This window comes from Sminthopsis crassicaudata, chromosome 2, assembly GCF_048593235.1.
Source record: "Sminthopsis crassicaudata isolate SCR6 chromosome 2, ASM4859323v1, whole genome shotgun sequence".
Classification (NCBI taxonomy): domain Eukaryota; kingdom Metazoa; phylum Chordata; class Mammalia; order Dasyuromorphia; family Dasyuridae; genus Sminthopsis; species Sminthopsis crassicaudata.
In genome coordinates, this window is record NC_133618.1 from 288,470,782 (window position 1) to 288,490,416 (window position 19,635).

The 19,635-nt window shown below is 35.5% G+C and overlaps 1 protein-coding gene across 4 annotated transcripts in view; it reads right to left on the reverse strand.

The window, feature by feature from the left end:
• FBLN5 (fibulin 5) overlaps positions 1-19,635 on the reverse strand; it is a 124,480-nt gene that overhangs the window by 13,890 nt on the left and 90,955 nt on the right. For all 4 annotated transcript variants that reach the window (XM_074289635.1, XM_074289636.1, XM_074289633.1 and 1 more), the window contains exons 9-10: positions 17,135-17,261; positions 7,688-7,883 (exon numbers count right to left, since the gene is read on the reverse strand). In XM_074289635.1, coding sequence (XP_074145736.1) covers positions 7,688-7,883; positions 17,135-17,261 — 323 coding nt within the window. The remainder of the gene's footprint in view (positions 1-7,687; positions 7,884-17,134; positions 17,262-19,635) is intronic.

The window sequence follows — 19,635 nt, forward strand, 5'->3', positions numbered from 1 at the left end:
TAAGGTCAAAACCTGGAGCTCAGAAAGGCAGTTTAATCAAGAGGGAAAGGCAAGGACTGAGCCCAAGAGTGAAAAGTCCCAGACAGAAGGGAGAACTGTACAGAATCAGGTTAGAAAAACCCTACAAGTGAGAGAGAGAGCATCAGAAACTGATAGCTTGTCTCACTCAAGGTCTCAGACTGAATAGCATCCTTTGGTGGTGGAATAAGCTTGTTCTCTTGTTCTTTTCCACCTCAGCTATGATTTTAAGATGTGTCAGAGAGAAAAAAGGAGTCTAGCATATCTGAAATGAAACAAGCCTACACATGGTCGTGAGAAAGGGCACTATTGTGAGAATAGCTAAAGGGAGCGAGGTGAGAATAAGCCTTTATGCTGAACACCTACTATGGGCCAGACATGCTGTGCTAAATGTTTACAAATATTACCTCCTTTGATTCTTGCAATAACCCTGTGCAAAAACCCATATATTTTATAGTTGAGAAAACTGAGGCGAATAAGGTTAAGTGACTTGCCTAGTTTCGTATAGCTGTAAGTTATTGAGGTTAGATTTGAACTTGAGTGTCTTGACTCCACGTTTTAGAGCTTTATATATTGTACCAGCTGGGTACAGGTTTAAAACTGAGCAGTGTGATGCAGCACAAGTCCATAGGTTTTTGGTCCTCAGTCTTTCTCTCTTTGTGTCACCATTTTGGTAAGTGGTTGTGTTCCTGGGTGTCCACAACAGTCATAGTTCATGATGCTCCAGATACCACACACAGCATGCATTAGAATGGAGGGATAAGTAAGGATTGAAGCTGTGGTGAGATACAGCCCAGAGAGATCTCACTGAATTGTACCAGCGAGAGTACTCCTATCATCCCATTACCAGAGGAGAACATGGTAGTAGGTATCAAGCAAATGACACATGGTTAGACACACCTCTGCTTAGGCTCTTAGATTTAGCACTAGATAAAGGCCATCAGGTCCACATCCCTCGTTTTACAGATGAAAAAATGAATGAACAAAGGAGTTAAATGACTTGCCAAGGGAATTACTTCCTGTGTTTATGGCAGGATTTGAACCCTGGTTTCCTTAGCTCAGTATGGCCATTATACTACACTGTCATTTCAGTGACCCGCACAAAAGTAGTGTCAGAGGTAAAATTTAAACCCATGTCTTCAGACTTTCAGAGCCAGTGTGCCTTCCCAAAAAATGGATCATAGGATTGAGGAATTTAGAACTAGAAAAGACTTTATATTTATAGGATAATAGTTTCAGAACAAAAAAGGGCCTCAAAGACCATCTAGCCCAGCTTTTTCATTTTATAAATAAAGAAACAAAGACATGGAGTCTTCAAGAAGAGATTTATCCAAGACATACACAGTCAAGATAAAAGCAACTTTGGAAACTAGTTTTTTTGATTCCAGAATCTAGTGCTCTTTATACTATAAACACTGTCTCTTATCAAAATAATTCCCTCTTCCTTTCTTCCTGTTTCCTCAATAACAAAACTCTCTTTTGTCACAATTAAAAAGAAACCTTTGGATCTTTCTCAATACCTGACTCATTGTGTCCTCTCCAATCCAATCCCCACCATTTTATGTGTATGTCTTTAATATTAATTACCCTTCTCCGTTCCTCTAATAAACAAGCTTCTCAGTTTATCCATATCTTCAGCTCTCACAGTATGAGCCCCATCTCCTCTGCATCAGGGAGTTATACCTAAAATTGCTTCATTTCTAAGATTCAGAATTTGGACATTCCTTTTTTTTTAGTCACAATGTCCTGTCCTCAAGTCTCCTGCAACCTCATTCCTTCTAAGTCTATTCTTTTTCCTTAATCTCTCCTTGTAGTCCTGCTACTACACATGTTCTAGCTTCATTTCAAAGTTATGACTATATAGCTGTTATTTGTTTTTTGTTCTCAAAGTTGACCATAACATGAGGGAAATAATGGCATGACAGGCAAATGAACTGGATTTAAGTGAGGGAGCACTGGGCAAGGTTGCCTGCTTCCCTTTCCCCTCCAGAGCCATCTGGGTCCAGTGGCAAGGTGTAGATTAAGATAAGTGGAGATAGTTTTGGATGAACTATATATCTAGGCTCTTAACCTACATAACCTTGCATTAATTCCTCGCTATTTTGTCCTTTCTTACTGCTCTATCTCCACTATTACCCTTTTCTACTGCTAGAGAAAACCATGAGATCACAGATTCATAATTAGTATAAATTAAGATAATCTAACCTTAATGTGGTCTCATTTTTGCCCAGCAACCTTTTTATTTATTATTGATAAACTCCCTATCTTACTACCCACAATGGCTACTTTAAATATTCCTTTGTCTTCTCTAGCCTTCTAACCTCTCTTCTTTCAGAAGATCTGCTATTTTACTGAGAAGACAGAGACTATACACCATGAGCTTCATTGTCATCTATCCCTTGAACATCATTCCTTCTTTACAACTTCACCCAATCTCTCATCTGTTCCTCTTGTCTTAGAACATGTGACCCTCCTTGCCTAGATCAATCCCATCATTTTTACTCCGATGGCATTTTTACTCCCTTCTGCTCTAGGACATTTTTCTACCAAACATTCCCTCGTGTTATCATCATCAATCTTTTTAAGGGTTTCTTTCTCTATTTACAAGTCTTCTCTATCACTTATCCCTACCATTTCTTCAAACTATCATCCTGAATCTCCTTCCTTTTACTTTAGAAACTCAGAAAAACGTAGTTACATTCACTGTCTTCAATGCCTCACAACCTCACTCTCTCACCATCACCAACAGTTTATTTTAAAATTTTCTCCAAGAGTGAGAATCAATTCTTAAATGTAGTTATCAAATCCAATGGCTTTTTCCTCTTTGATCTTCCTGCAGCATTTTATATTGTTGCTGATTCTGATATTCTATCCTTTTGTTTCTATAATGTTGCTGTTCCTTGTTCTCCCTCTACCTCTTCAACCCTTGTCTGCTTTGATGGTTCTCTTCCACTGTCTACTAAACAAAGAAGTCCTCAAAATCTTTTTTTCTCAACCTCTAAATCTATCTTCTTTCTCAACTTATATTGTTTTCCTTGACAATTTCCTCCATTTCCATGATTTTAATTATATATGTGGCTTTACCTATAGACAGATGAATCCCAAATCTGTACATCCAACTTGAATCACATTCTTTCTTGAGTTGCCTGAGGCAGCTAAATGGTATAGTGAATAAAATGCTAGCTGGAGTCAGGAAGATCTGAGTTCATTTGACCTCATACACTTGCTAGCTATTTGATCCTGGGCAAGTCAACATACTACCTCAGTTTCCTCAGTTGCAAAATGAGGATAATAATAATAACACCCATTTATAAGCATTACTGTGAGAATTAAATGAGATAATATTTGTAAAAGAGCACAGTGACTGGCAAAAAGAAGGCATTTAATAAATGTTTACTGACTGACTAGCATTATAATCATTCTTGCTAATTGAAGATTAGGATTCCAAAAAGGAAGAAGCTGTTTTGAAAGAAAGCAATTGATTTAAAAGATAGTATTCTGAATATAGGATTTATAGTATAACTAACAAAGGCTACTAAATATCTGTGTGGCCCTGTGAGCCTATGCCTGAATTCATGCCTATCTTCAAGAAATATTTATGCTGAAATTTTTTTAAAATGATCAAGTCAGGTTTTATAAAAGTAGGCCTAATATGCAATAGGAAGAAATTCAGTTGAGAAAGCTAATAATTCAAAAGTGTCAAAGATGAGAGATAAAAAACTCATGGCCATAGATATACAAAAGCACAAAATATGGATAATTAACAGATATTTATTAAGTACCTACTATGTGCCAGGAGCTATGCTGCTAGATACTAGAAATGAAAATACAAAGAATTAAACAATCTTTCATATTAAGGGGCTTACATTCTAACTAGGGTATCAAGTTCAAATAAAAATATTTACAAGTAAATGTAAATAAACACAAGGTAATTAGGGAAGATGGACACTAAGAATTGGGGACACCAAGGAAAGCTTTATGTTGAAGGCAATATTGATCTGAATCTTGAAACAAGAGATGAATTTTATGAGGAAAAGATGTGGAGAAAATGAATTTCATATATGGGGGCTGAGGTAGGTCAGTGTAAAGGAAGAGAGGTGTTATATGGAGAGTTCTTTGTCAAGAATAAAGAGAAAATCAGTATGATTGCATCAAAAAACCCAGGAGAAATAACATTTTTTTTCAGTCACATCTGACTCTGTGACTCCATTATTTTTTTTTTTTTTGGACAAAGATACCTAAGTGGTTTCCTTCTCCAGTTCATTTTATAGATTAGGAAACTGAGGCAGACAGGATCAAATGATTTGCTCAAGGTCAAAAAGCTAATAAGTGTTTAAAGCCAGTTCTGAACTCAGAAAAACTAGTCTTCCTGACTCCAAACCCACCAGCTCTATCTATTGCACCACTTAACTGTCCTTACAAAAAGGACTTCAAATGCCACACATAGGAATAGCCATTTTATCCTAGAGGCAATAGGAAGCCACTGAAATATAATAAACAAGATGAACTATGGAGACAATCTCATAGGAATCACTAACGTTTTGAGGAAAGAGCTAGAATATAGATATAGACATGAAGGAGCCATTGGAGTTTATTGAAAAGGTTGAGGAACAGAAGGGATGGTGAACTGTGCTTAAGAAAATTCCTTTGACAATTGAGTAGAGTATGAATTAGAATGGGGGGAGACTTAAGAAAAAAGACCTAATTGGAAAGCTAATATAGTAGTCTAAGCAAAAGGTAATGAGAGCCTTACTAGAATAATAACTATGACTAGAGGGACATATATGAGATGTGTCAAAGGTAAAAACTCTTCACTTTCGATCAGTAGCTCTTCTTAGTTTGGACTCCACAGAATGTTTGCTCTACCCCATAAGTTAATTACCTGAAATTTCATTATCATGTTAATTGACTCTGTTTTGGATCTTCAACACCTCACCTCCCTCAGCTTTCTTTCCCTTCTGACTGGACATCTAGAGGATGAAGCCCTAAACTCCTCCCAAAGTTTTCCTATATAGAGAGCAGGAATGTGAACTTTCTAATTGATCCCTGACTTTCCATCAGCAGCTCTGCTTGCTTTGGATTCCACACTACCACATCAGGTGCCCTCTGGCACTCCTTTTTCCAGCTTCCTTTTTTGTGATGTCTTCCCCCCATTAGTTTGTAAGCTTCTTGCAAGCAGGGACCGTCTTTCTTGTTTGTATGCCCAACAGTTAGACTAAGTCATAAACTCCTTGAGGACAGGAACTGTCTTTCTTATTTGTATCCCTTGCAATTAGCACAGTGCCTAGCACATAGTACATGCTTAATACACTAAATTGAATAATCCTTAATTGAAATGAAGTGAATGGAACAACACATGAGAATGTGGAGAGAATGTGACTGAAGAGTCAGGGATGATACCAGGATTGTGAGCCTGGATGACTAGGAGGATAGTGATATACTTGACAATAATAAATTGATCAATAAATTGAAATAAATAGAAAGAAAAATGTAGCATATACAGGATATTCACTTCAAGATTCCCAAAAAGCAATTGGTGTGGGACTAGAACTCAGGGGAGAGACTAGTACTTGCTGTATAGATCTAAGGGTTATCAACATAGGAATTCTGAGTTCACTTTGTCCAATCCTCTCATTTTATAAATGAGGAAACTAGGATCTGTAGCAGGGAAATGATTGCCAATGTCATATAATGAATAAAATGTAGAGCTGGTAAAACACTACCAAGATTTCCCACATGTTTTCTAGGACAAAATAGAAATGTTTTAATCTACTATATAAGATCCTATACAGACTGGCTCTAGATTACCTTTTCTAGTATTATTTCAAACTGAATTATATATTCCAGCCAAACTGGACCTCCTGTTATCATCCTGTTCTCTTCCACTTCCTTTTATATTTAAAAAAAAAATCACTCATTCTTGGAAGAAAGCTTTCCACTGGACCCCAGAGGATAAGCTTTTCCCTCCTGATTGCTATCATTCTCAATGGACTGTCCTCTGCACCTCACTGTGTCCTCTCTTCATGGATTTGTCCCATACACAGTTTTAGGTAATTACAGCTCTAGAAGAAATCGTGATTTTTTAAAAAATTTGTGTTCCCAGTACCTTACATAGGTTTTCAGTCTGTGAGCAACTATCAACTGCAGCAATCATTGAAGCCTAGAGGGTTGACACATGCCTCCAGTGAAATTTCTTGCAAATTACAAATCAATATTTGAGAGGCTCCCAGAGTCTAGAAATGTTAAAATATAACTAATATGTGACAATGATGCATTCTTATAAAATTCTAAACTTGGTACCTCAAAAACTTTCACAGACATTTAAATCAGTTGGAAATCAGTAACTGCTTCTGGGTTTGCCATTAAATAAGAATTAGTCTTCATTGTGATCATCATCATTATCTCTTTTCTATAATACAATTCCCTCCAGTCCTAGGTTCTTCCCAATAACTCCTACAACCCTTAAATATACTGAGAACAAAAATATCAAGCCTAATAGTAAATAATAGGAGAGGGAGAGCTGTTAGAAGTATAGAGTAAAATCATCAAGAATATAGTCCCATTATTTAGGCATGATGCTTTGACTTGCCTCCATTATAAGAAAATAGAATCCTTAAGGCATTGTTTCCTTCCTTTATACCATCCCACAGTGACTAGTGGAGTTCTTTTCCTAAATAGGAGCTACAATAAATATCCCGGGTTAAACTATGTCTCCTTTGTCACAGAATCGCTGAGTGTCAGGACTAGAAAGGCTCTTAATCATTAAAATGCTTCATGTTATGAGTTTAAGTATTATAAAATACTTTCCTCATGAAGCTGACAACTCCATTTTACAGATGAGAAAACTGAGACTTAAAGAGGTCAAATTATTTGTTCAAGATCATTCAGTTAACAAGTGGAAGATTTAGACCCAGATCTTCTGCCTTTAAATATAGTGATCTTCCCACTTAAACCAGTTAGAGCTAGAATTTTAGAGCAGGATGTAACCTGAGGAAACAGATTAGAATATATAACAAAGAATATTGAAAGCAGCAGCTAGATGACACAGTGGCTAAAGCATAGGCCTGAATTCAGGAGGACCTGAGTTCAAACTTGGCCTCAGGCACTTAACTCTTCTTAGCTATATGCAAGTCATTTAATTAACTCCAATTGCCTCAAAAACAAAAACAAAAATACACAAAAAATATTGGAGCTGGAATATAGTGTCAAATTCAGATAGAAACAGGATCACTAAACCATGCATGAAGATCTCTGTGGGCTACATCCTGACTTGAAAAACTACATATTAACATTGTCTGGGTTCTACTGTATTTTATTTATTTTGCTAAATAGTTCTCAATTATATTTTAATCTGGTTGAGGCTACAGTCTGAAATGTTACAGTGTGTTTGACAGCTCTGATCTGTCCCAACTGGCCAATTCTATTGATGTGGAAACCGAGAAAAGGTCATGTAAAAGTTAGGGGCAGAATTTGGTCTAGAATCCAGGCTTTATTTTCTCTTTCCATTCTCTTTCCATTACACCATGCTGTTTACTTGCCCATCCCTCCTAACACTTGCCCCTGAGAACATCCAGTCCTATAAATATAATACTTTTTAAGTTCTTAATGTCAAGACTAGAAGAACAATTATTAATAACCATAAGAAGTTCTCCATTCACTGAACACTTACCCTCATATAGAATTCTCTGCCCTCATTCCCAGATTTGATCTGAAAGATGTAATAGGCACCAGGATACCGAGTGGTTGCTTGCATTTGGAAGATGTCAGCAGGAACAGATCGTCCTGATACCACATCCATGTCTCGGTACAGGATAGTGAAGGGCTGGTCTCTGCAGCCAGGATTTTCAGCTGGACACATGCAGCGACTTTAAGAGGTAGAAATAGCATTATTACTTCACAAATCCTTTCCATATGGCCTGTTACATTTCTTTCCTTTTCTAAAACACACTGGGCAATATAGAAATCAGAACACCCACAAATGCTTATTAAACACCTACTATGTTGAAGGCAGTATGCCAGAGGTTAAAACACAAAGACAAAAATGAAATAATACATGACCTCAAGGACTTTAGATTATACCACCTAAAATGCTGCAAACTTAGAGCTTTTCTGTTCTTGTCTCAATATTTCAACAGAGCCAACAGATATAAAATCTTTATTATCCAGAATAGCCAGGGAATGTTATATTCTGGTTAGTAATAGTGACATCATACAGACTGTCCTGTATAAAGCTTTATTAAGATTTAATAGCTTAAAACTGCACTAAGATTTTTGGAGACATCCTGTAGAAAAAGTTGAATATGACCAAAATGACTCAACAACAAATTCTAAATATATTTTATGTATATAGATATTCACATATACAAACACACACACACACAAACATACATACACAAAGTTAAGTTCAAGGAATAGTCAATAGTGTATCCCAGCTTTAACACTGTGTTCATAAAGGAGCGGTTTTTTTTAAAAGTAACTATATATATATATATATACATATTCACATACACATGTATTTCAGAAACTCATTGTTGTAAGTATTCTTTCCACTGATACAAATCACAACTCATCCAACCTTCTTATTCCATACAATTCTTTTCTATGTCTTTTAGGAAATACCCCACAGAGTTTCTTTCCAAAGAACTAGAGGCCTTCTTCTAATTTTTCCACAAGTCTTCCTTCAGTGCCTCATTGTGGTATGAAAATGGCTCCTGGGCTTTGAGCAATTCCGCCAGAGCAAAATAAACTTTTCCAGCCTGGAAAAGATCCAGTCACAATTCTTGAAACAGACTATGTCTGCTGTCTAAGGACCAGACTGGCTATGTGCAGAGTCTCATCACCAGAATGTTGACTATTCTGGGATCAAGTTTTTGCCCACAATGTGCTATAAAATGGATTCAGAGAAATATTGCCATCATATTTTACATCTACTATTTCACTTAATCCTTATAGCATGAGTTTATAGCACAAACTTCTTCAAACCTCAATTTTCTAATCTATATAGAAGGGAACAATAATCACAGGATTTCAAAATCCCTGAGTTGGAAGAGAGCTCAGAGACCATTTTTCCCAACTTTACTCTTGAAAAAAACCTTCTTTACTAACATTCCTGAGGAGCAATATTCCTCTTTTAGTTAATTCTGTTTTTTTTCTTACTTTGATACTTGGATCAATCTGTTATCTCCTCAATGTGAGCAATTCCAATGTTGCAGATGGCACCCTAACTATGTTTTCTAATGGAAGATTCACTCAACGTGCTAGAAGCCTTGTGCTAGCTCTCTTGGCATTTTGTTGGTAGTAATGGGTTATGTGGGTAGCTAGGTGGTACAGCAGATGTGCCAGGTCAGGAAGATTCTTTTTCCCAAGTTCAAATCTGACTTCAGACACTTATTAAAATATGTGGCTGGGGACAAGTTATTTAACCCTTTTTTGCCTCTATAAAATGAGTTAGAGAAAGAAATAGCAAGTCATTCCTATGTATTTGCCAAGAAAACCTAAATGGGGTCACAAAGAGTTGGACATGACTGAAAAAACTCAACAATAACATTCTAAATGTATTTTTCAGATATATATATTATATATATATGTGTGTGTGTGTGTGTGCATATATACATATATATGTATATTATATATATACACATATATATATATAAAATTTCATGTATACATTCATACATATAGAGAGAGAGAAAGGAGAAAGAGAGGAGAGAGAAAAAGAGAGAATGTCAAATTCAAGGAGGAGTCAATAGTGCATCCCAACTTAGATAGTGTGTTCATAAAAGGGAATAATATGGAATGAGATTGAAAAGATAAAGTAGAACTAGCTTGTTAAAGGGCCTTAAATTTCATTGATAGAGCCTTAAGTGATGATTATGTTGATAGCTAAGTAGAAAGGTGGATAAGAAAAGGAAGAGAATGGAGTCAATCCTCTCTCTGAAACTATTAAAATAACCAACTAATTGACCTTCCCTTTAAAATGTACAATATTATCAGCATCACAAAACTCTAGTGTCCTATCAAGCACAGAGATGAATTTTGTTCTTTCCAGGCAAGCAGATTTATAATCTCAGTAATCTCAATTCTCCTCTCCTCGCTACCTCATAATCAATCAAATACCAAGTCTTGCTAATTCTTCCTCCATAATACATCTTACAATTCATTCTCTCCTCTTTCCTCACACAGTCACCATCCTAGTCTGGGCCTTTGCTACTTTTTACCTCCATTATGGCAATAGCCTCCTAATGGGTCTCCCTCCTCAAAAATCTCCCCACTCCAAATTGTCCTTTATGTAGTTATTAAAGTGATTTTCCTAAAATGCAAATCTGACCATATCACCCCCATATTCAATAAACTTTTGTGGCTCCTTATCATCTTTAGGACCACATAGAAACTGCTGTATTTGGGATTTAAAACTCTTTACCTTCCTGGGTGCATTCTACCTTCTGAGATTATTAAACATCATTTTCTTTCATGTTCTCTCTGTTCTGGCCAAATGGATCTGTTTGTCATTCTCCTAAACATGACTTTTTTTTTTTTGTGCTCCTATGCCTTGTTCAATTGTGCCTGAATCTTCATGATCCCATTTGAGATTTTCTTGGTACAAATACTAGAATGGTTTGCCATTTCCTTCTCCAGCTCATTTTACAGATTAAAAAAAAAAAAAAAAAAAAAAAAAAAACTAAGACAAACAAGATTATGTGACTTGCCCAGGGTCACACAGTAAATGTTGGAGGTCAGATCTGAATTCAGAAAGATGAGTTTTTTTGACTCTAGGTGCTCTATCCACTTTGCCACCTTGCTGTCCTGCCCTTCAATTTTAGCTTCTTTCAAGTTCAGCTTAAGTACCACATCCTTCTAGAAGCCAACTTTTATCCTTCCTTACCTCTACAACTCCTCCCCATACCCTTTACTAGTACTTTCCTCACTAAATACTTTATATTTTGAATTTAATTTTTATGTAATATTGTTTACTCCCAACATAATATAGATTCCTTGAAAGCTGGGGCTATTTCATTTTTCTTTTTATATCTACCATTCCTAGTACAGTACATAGCACATGTGCTCTTCAAAGAAAAAGGGACAGGTAGAGAAAGACAATAAACTCCAAACTATCTGTCTAGATTATTATTATTCAGAACTTCTGTTAGTGTCACCAACTTTTCCTTGAGGTATTTCTTTTGTTACCATCATGGTTTATAAAATAAAAGAAAACTATTCTCAGCTGAATATATTCTGGCTGTCCTTGCCCTATGAAGAAAGGTTCTCCCTCCTTATCTCTGCTTCCTGGCTTCTTTCAAATTCCAACTAAAATACTACCTTTTACAGGATACCTTTTTTTTTTTTTTAAAATTCTAGTGCCTTCCTTCTGTTTATTATTTCCTATTCATCCTTTGTGTAGTATGACTGTGCAAAGTTGATTGCATGCTGTCTTTCCCATTAGATTGTAAGCATCTTAAGGACCAGGACTGTCATTTGCTCTTTTTGTATCTCCAACACATAGCACAGTACCTGGCACATAATAGGTATTTATTGCTTAATTGCTTTTGATTGGTGGATTAAAAAGACTGAGCATATTGTTACAATAACAAACCATGTCTGCCATCTAAAGAAATCTTAGTAGGTAAGAAGATTACCATGAGTAATTGACCACAAGACAGTAAATTTTTGCAGAGTTCTTGGACATATATAAATTGTTCATTTAATTCTTAGTACTCTAAATGTGAAATCCTTGACCAACAATCAAAAAGATGATATGTTATTTTAGAGGAACTGACATATCATCTTAAATATTTTTGTTTTAAATGACTTCTAAAGGACAAAAGAGTTGCAAGTAAATGAAAAGATACTTCTCGGATTTTCCCTATATTCAAACACAGACTACATACCTTGATCTTTTTATTAATTAAAGAAAAATATATCTTTAAATTTGGAATTTTTACTTTTCCATTGGTTATCATGTCTTTTTTCTTTTCTTTCTGCTATCCCACCTATCTGTTTTTTCTAATAGAGATCCCGGAACCAGAAGCATATGAAGAAGAAATATACAGAGTAAACTGCAGAGGAAATGCCTAAGAGCTCATGGAAACTTTTGCTGTATAGAACCTGAAGAATGGAGTACACTTATGGTAATATATAAGGAAAAGTGAATCAGAATAAGTGGTCAAACCAAAAACCTTGATGAGATCATAAAAGGACTAAAAATTTATGATATTTTTGCACTGAAATTAATTTAAATGTAAATAGTTTGTTGTTATTATTCATTCATTTCAGTCATGTCTGATTCTCTGTGACCCTATTTCAGTTTTTCTTGGCAAAAACAGTAGAATGGTTTTACTTTTTTTTCAGCTTATTTTATAGATGAGGAATCTGAGGCAAACAGGGTTAAGCCCAGGGTCACACAGCTAGTAAGTGCCTGAAGCCAGACTTGAAGTCAGAGCTTCCTAAATCTGGACCCAGGACTCTATCCACTTTACCATCTAGCTGCCATTTTCCCCTCCAGCTCATTTTACAGATGAGAAACTGAGTCAAACAGGACAAAGTGACTTGTCCAGAGTCACACAACTAGTAAATATGAGACCAGATTAAAACTCAGGAAGAAATTTGACTCCAAGACTGGCACTTTTCCCACTGTATCATGTTTACCCAGTAAATAGTCATTAAGCCAGAGTAACTAGCTCCACTTATATTCAAGATTAACTGTTTAATAAGATATTAATTCATTGCTACTACTCCAATGGTTCTTGAGTCAAAATGTAGAGAGCATTGTTTTCATTTGAAAGGCTACTGAATACATCACTTTCCAATTAACATGTTATAAAACTTTGCTTAACATAAATATCTTTAATTTATTATACATTCCACTTTGCAAATTTAAAATGAGATTTAAAAAAAATGTAAAATAGTAAACATGGGCAGAGGGAGGCATACAGTGGCATATTATATGGGAAGGGAGGAACAGCCAGTGATAATCGAAGGAGAGAAGGTAAAGACATGGTTATATGGAAGAGAGACAGCTAACACAGAAAAAAATCCTTGTAGCAAGTTTCTCTGATAAAGGTCCTATTTCTAAACTAGATTAGGAACTGATTCAAATAATAAAAGTAATTCCCCAAATTGACAAGTGACCATAGAATATGAATAATAAGAACAAGAATAACAAATATCTGGAGAAGAAATCCAGACTATCTAATGCCTGAGGAAAAAAAAATGTTTTAAATAAATCATCAACATTTAGAGAAATTCAAATAAAAATAACTCCAAGGTTCAACCTCATACCTATCAGATTACCAAAGAAGAGAAATGACAGATGTTGGAAAAACCTGTGAGAAAACAGGCATATTGATGTACTGTTAGTTGAATTGTGAATTAATATAGTCATTTTGGAAAGCAATTTGAGCCCATGCCTCCAATAGTTTCTAAACAGTGAATTTTAACCTATGACATTCTGATGTCAGTACTCCTAGACTCATACACCCAGAAAGATCAAAGAATGACGGAAAGAATCTTTGTGTACAAAATGATTCATATGCACTCTTTTTTTTTTTTTTTTTTTGGTGACAAAGAACTGAAAAATAAGGAGGTGCCCAAAATTGAAAAATAGTTGAAAAAATTGTGGTATATGAATATAATGAAAATTATATATAATGAATATAATGAAAATATAATGTGCCATAAGAAATTATGAAAAGGACAGTTTCAGAGAAACCTGACAAGGCTTGCATGAATTGATGCTCAATGAAGTAAGCAAAGTACAACAATTTATGCAATGACAACATTGGGGAAATTAATAATTTTGAAACACTTAGGAACTCTGATCAATTTAGTTATCAACCATGATTCCAGAAGACAAATGATAAGGAATTCTAGCAATATCCTGGGAGAGAGGTAATAGTATAAAAATGCAGTATAGGACATACATTTTTAGACATTCCAGATATGGAAATTTGGCTTGACCTTACATATTGGTTGGGGCAGGATGTTGTTTCTGGGGTTTTTCCCAATGATGAGAAGGGCAATGAGAAAATAAATACTCATTAATTGAAAAAGATAACTTAATTATTAAAAACTGGTTAGATGAAGAAAAAAATTAGTATCATTGTGTCAAGGGGGGGGGGGAGGACTGTAAAGCACTGTCCTGATGCTTTCAATCCAATAAGTATTTAATTTAAATTCTAGTATAAGGACATTGTTATGAGCAAAAAATGGCCTAAACAATTAGAGCTATTCAAAACCAGAATGGTTGTCTCAGGAAGAAATTGTTTCTCAATCACAGGAGATCTTTATATAGAAACTAAGTGACAACTAATCAAATACATTGGAAAGAATATTCCTGCTCAAGTATAGATTCCTCTAGTCAGGAACATTCATCTTCTTGAGTTCAAATCTGGCCTTAGATACTTAGTAGTCCTGTGACCCTGGGCAAATCAATTTACCCCATTTACCTCAAATCCTTCTCTGTCAAATGAACTGTAGAAGAAAATAGCAAGCCACTCCAGTTTCCTTGGCAAAAAAACAAACAAAAAAAAAAAAAAAACCCTAAATAGGACCATGAAGAGTCAGACACCACTGAAAAATGATTGAACAACAAATCAAATATATTATAATGAATATTCCTGTTCAGGTAAAGTTTGAGCTGGGTGGCATCTCTAAAATCCCTTCCATTTCTTAAATCCTATGGTTCTGTGATCCTTAAGCATTTCTTTTCTTTCACTGGATAATGAAGTAAGCAAATATTTAAAATGACAGACTCATACACTAGCTTCCATGAACTTATCTACAGAGGCTTTGGATTCATAGGAAAGATGATAAATTGAAAGATATCTTATTGAAGATAAATAGACTTGTTTTAGCACAAACTTTGTCACAGACTTTGTCTAAGATCTTCTGTTAGGTTTGCATGTTTTTGGTTTTTTTTTATTATTTCCTGATGGGGAGCACTAATACGATCTCATTTTGAGGTTTGATTTTTTTTTTTTTTTTTTTGGCCCTCACCTGAGATTTCATCAATATAAGGATTTCCCAGAGAGAAGTGCACTATACCAAATCCACATCTGCTCTGCAATTTAGATTCTTAGTGAATTTCCTAGAGCAATTTATCTAGGGTATCACAGTCAGTATTTGTCAGAGGTTAGACATGAAGTTCACTCAGTATGAGTTCCTTCTCAATATGATCTTGGGCATTAATAGGCTGGAAATAGAGTATCCAAGAGAAATGTAATAGTTCTGGAGTTCTCTGCCTTGTTTAAAACACCTCTAGGATATTATGTTCAGTTCTCAGTGTCATATTTAAGTGAGGACACAGACAGGCCAGGATAATGAGACTCACATGAATAACTAAGGATGTTGAGGCTGGAAAGAAAAATATTTGGCAGGAAGGACATGTGAGAGCTGGCTTCAGATATCAGAAGAGGTTGTGTGGAAGAGGCATTAAACTTAATATTATTTGTTCCTCACCAAGATCCAAACAAGGAACAGAAAGTAAAAGTGTCAATGAAGTACATTTCATTCAAAGTAAGGAAAATCTTTCTTATTAGGGATGTATAAAAGTTGGATGGATTGCCTGGGGGAAAATAGGGAATTCCCCATCATGGGAGGTAGCCACTAGGTGAGAAAAGAGAAGATTCCTGTTTCAGTGGGTGTTGGCCTAAATAAATAACCTTTGAAAGCTCTTCCAATTCAGAGAAAGGGAATGTACTTTTATGTGCTTTTGTCATGAAGAGAACACAGAGTTATAAAGTGAATTGTAAAAGACAGAATGTTGTGTATACAGCAGGAATTTAATAAATATTTTATTGGATTTAATTTATTGACTTATCTAGATCAGGATTCTTATCCAATATTTGTCAGTCTAGTAAGGGCATTGGACCCCTTCTTAGAATAATTTTTAAAATGCACAATTGAAAAAAATGCTAAATTTCAGTTAGAGATTAGTGACAAAAGATGTAGTTTTCCCCATTCTCCCATTTCCCCACATTCAAAGACCTCTTGAAATCTAACTAAACCAACCTCTTCATTTTAAAAATGTAGAAACTGAGGCTCAGAAAATTTGAAATGTCATACATAGACCACTGATGGAAGACCATTAACAGAGGAATTCGGGTCGCTCAATTCCCAATTCAACAGTCTTTCAAGTATACTCTTATGCTTACAGCTTTTTGTTCAAATAATATGGAAAAAAAAACCAGGAAAGGAAAGGTTTAAAGGTTTGGCTTATTGAAGAAATAATTATGCCATCAATTATGAAGAGGAATCCAATAAAAAGCTCCATGAGTTTTGTAACATTTTTTTTACTTAGACCCCTACTCATTTTGAAATATAAAAATTCTCCACATAGATCTCAATCAGGCCATGCCCCTCCTGTTTCATAGTTCTTTGGGATAGTATTAACTATTGTTATTGATGATAATAATAACAACAATTTTGTTACAGAAAATAAAATAAAAAGCTTCTAGTACCAGAATTCTTCCTAGCTTTTCCCACTTCAATATCATTGAGAATCAACATTATTGAAATAAAAAAAAATCTTCTCTATTATACATAATTTACAAAAATGTATGGATGGGAGTTGCATAGAATCAAAAAGCCTACATGAGTTGTAATCTATGATGAATAACACTGAAGAGGCTGTATATCTATCTGAACATGTAAGCAACAACATTAATTTATATTCATAAAGTGCTTCAAGATTTACAAAGCTTAATCCTTGAGAATTAGGACTGTCTTTTGCCTTATTTGTATTCCTAGCACTTAACATAGTGTCTGCCATATAAAAGGTGTTTAGTATTGCTTATTAATTGATATTTGTGCTAGCTTAACATTTTTGAAGCAGCTTCACATTGCATTTTGTTATGTAATCATTCTGCAAAGTAAGGATAGATAGCAATAGCCCTAAACTGAGTCAGGGAATGAAAGTCATTTGCCCAGAGTCCCATATTTAATAAATTACAGGAATTAAACTAGAATTTCTTGAGGACAGATTGTTTTGGCATCCTTAGTGACCAGCACAGTGTAAATGCTTAATAAATGCTTGTAGATTAATTGATTCTGACTTACAGTCTGGTTCTTTTTTTTAACCATACCATGCTTACTTTATCCCACTCAGAAACCCACAACTTACTTGTCACTGATCTGGAGATAAGGTTCCTCACAGCGAATAGGATCTATACATTTGAAGCCCCCTTGCAAATTATAACAAGTTTGCTGTAGAATGCAGGTGTGGTTCTGGTGTTCACATTCATTGATATCTGAAACACAGAAAGGACAAATAGTCAAAGAGGAGCTTCCTAAGATGTAATTCTGAGCAAGGGAAGGACTACCCATGACAGAGCTGACAAAAAAAAAAAAAAAAAAAAAAAAAACAGAGCCCAGCATATAGTTTAATAAAGTAGGTTTCTGTTGTGGTCCTTTTCAGCAATGAGATGATTCAAGCCAGTTCCAACAGACCTGTGATGAAGAGAGTCACCTACACCCACAGCAAAGATTGTGGAAATTGGGGGTAGACCACAACATAGGATTTTCACTTTTTTATTGTGGTTTGCTTGATTTTACTTTCTTTCTCATTTAAAAAAAATTTTTTGTCTGATTTTTCTTTTGCAGCAAGATAATTGTATAAATATATATGGCTAGGGGCATCTAAGTGGTGCAGTGGATAGAGCACCAGCCCTGAAGTCTGGAGGACCCGAGTTCAAATCTGGTCTCAAACATTTAACACTTCCTAGCTGTGTGGCCCTGGGCAAGTCACTTAACCCCAATTGCCCCAGCAAAAAATATATATATGAGTATGTGTGTGTGTTATGTATTCTTATATTTGGATTTAAAATATATTTTTACCATGTTTAATACATATTGGATTATATGCCATCTAGGAGAGGAGGTCAGAAAAAGGGGGGAAATGAGGTTTTTCAAAGGTCAGTGTTGAAAAACTATCCTTGCATATGTTTTTTAAATAAAAAAAACTTCAATAAAAATAAAATAAAAGCTTATTGATCTTCTTTAAAAATATATGTAAAATTGTCTTTACATGTACATGTAATAAAATAAAATATTAAAAAAAAAAGCGTCTAGGTGGAATTGGGAAGAAGGAGAGACATCTCTGAAATGTCTTTTTTACTAACAAGAGACAAAGAGACCAGTTTTGCCATATGGCCCGTTTGAGCCTCATGCTTGTTAGCTCCTTTGTGATTCCTATAATCATTGACTTCTGGCAGTGTAGATAAGCCATGAGCATGAGGAGCTGAGGGCAAAGTTGGAAATCAGGGAAAGTAAGTTAAAAAAAAAGAGCTATACCATTCCTTAACAGGGCAAAAGGGTGGGACTCCACTGACTGTGAGTCAGTATCCTTTGGTGAAATGAGGAGGAAAACATGATCAAAGCCAACTCTACAGGGGAGCTTTGGAAAGCATGAAAGAAGTCTCAGTGCTAACCAGACTAAGAACATGGTTCATGGCAACCCTGGCTTGGTTTAGTGCCTTCCCTGGAGGGACTCTCATGAAGGAACTGGACGGCTCTTAGCACTAACAACTTTCTAGAATTCTCCCTTGGCAGGACAGAACAGGCAACACAAGAAAAGCCTGCCAGCCAAAACAGAAGCAAGAGCAGCAGCAGCTGTGGGCATTGAGAGAAAGGAAACCTATTGTGCATTCAGTGACCTCAGAAGAGTAAGGGGGCTGAATGAAGACTAGACATCCATGGGATCTCCATCTTGGACTCTCCATCTTGCGCTGTTTGCTGGGCTCTATGATCCAAACCAAGTCCCACTGGTGCTCTCCAATTGGAGTCATTCCATTTAAACAGCTCTCAATTGGATGGTGGGTTAATATCATTTGGTTCAATAAATTACTTTCCTTAAAGCTATTTTAGTTTCTGGATAAAGAAACCATGGATCAGCCTCAGTGGGTTAGCTCAACCTCTTGATCATCAATTGGCACAAGTGCAGAGGATTTGGGGAACAACAATAATGAGACTGTTAACAAAAGCAAAGTAGGCTACCTGCTTTATGAGAGCTCATTTTCTATATCTTGAGTGATACAGAGTTCCAACTTGGATCTGCATTTCTTGACACCCATTTTCTGTTCCCTAGATCCCTTAATCAGATACCACATTAAGTTCCTGTGACCTTACCTATTTCCCAGTTCAACTGCTTTCATGTCTATAGTCCTAAGTTTGGGGTTCTAGTTTCTATTTTTTTTAAGCTATACATGTACATTCATTTTTACATATGAATCCTGCTGGGAGAAAAAAATCAGAACAAAAGGGAAAAAACACAAGAAAAAAAAAACAGAGGGAGGAAAAAAGGTTTAAAAAGTATGTTTTATCCATATTCAGTTTCTATAACTATCTCTTACATGTGGATGGATGGATTCCATCAAAAAATTTAGTTTCTAGTCACATTTTCTTTCTTAGATATTCATAATGCATCCCTAAGAAAGATCTTGCCCTTGAATGATCTACCAATGCCTTTAAGCAACTTGATAGTGATAAAACTTTGGCTCTGCCTCTACCACTGTAAGGCTGCAATTTTGCATCATATTTCCTTCACAGACCTTGCCTGAGGCCCTCTTGAAAAAAAATTATTTAAAAGGGTCTTATGACTTCTTTCTGCCAGGTTGCCATGGTAGC